Source organism: Penaeus monodon, chromosome 20 (assembly GCF_015228065.2).
Source record: "Penaeus monodon isolate SGIC_2016 chromosome 20, NSTDA_Pmon_1, whole genome shotgun sequence".
Lineage (NCBI taxonomy): Eukaryota > Metazoa > Arthropoda > Malacostraca > Decapoda > Penaeidae > Penaeus > Penaeus monodon.
The window spans coordinates 39,753,597-39,754,299 of record NC_051405.1 but is presented as its reverse complement, the minus strand read 5'-3'; the positions used below and the strand labels follow the sequence as shown (position 1 = coordinate 39,754,299).

The following is a 703-nucleotide window of genomic DNA, read 5'->3' as shown; positions in this document are numbered from 1 at the left end:
CAGCCTCCAACTTCTGAAACAATTCTTTTTGGAATGGAATCTCCCTCAATGCTGTTTTGCTATTATTTTCCATCGCATTTGACTCGATGAGAGGCTGAACTTGTACACCCCATAATGGGATAAACTACACAAACATATGTATCAACAGAAGTGAATTTCATTACTCTATAACTCTGCTTGCTTTAGATGCCCTGCTTCAGCTATTATCTTCCTATTGGTGTTAATGTAAAACTTCTATGCATAATTTGGCAGTCTCCAGGAGAGTGTCCTAAGGAAGAGTACTCTAATCAAAGTAATATGGATTTTTGAGATTAACATCACTGCCAAAAAATTTGTCCAATTAATAATAGTACTTCAACAGAAAAAATTGACTTCATTATAAAAGAAAATTGGAGGCAATAACCCAGAAATAAGTGCTTGCAGCTTTAACCTTACCTCGTAAGCACATATACAACTCCCTCATAGGTTGCCATCATGATAGCTGTATTAGGGATCTGTCTGATGAGCTGCGTTGCTAAGCCTCTGTACAGGCCAGCCCAGCCTTCCTCACGCAGCACCAGCCCAAGAGTCTGCCAGAAGCCATGGTATTTAGATCCTTCCTCTCGCAACCTTGTTCTTGCCACTTCTGCAATGAAGAGAACACTGTTGAATGGCATAAGACAAAACAATTCTGAAAGATGTGATGTGTCACGGTTAACCTAAC

The 703-nt window shown here is 39.8% G+C and overlaps 1 protein-coding gene across 1 annotated transcript in view; it reads right to left on the bottom strand.

Annotated features, from left to right (window-relative positions):
- The window catches only part of LOC119585811 (solute carrier family 25 member 36-like), a gene marked incomplete at its 3' end in the record, with an annotated part of 29,761 nt that overhangs the window by 2,093 nt on the left and 26,965 nt on the right, over positions 1-703 (bottom strand). Inside the window, 1 exon segment of the mRNA XM_037934532.1 lies at positions 436-625. Coding sequence (XP_037790460.1) covers positions 436-625 — 190 coding nt within the window.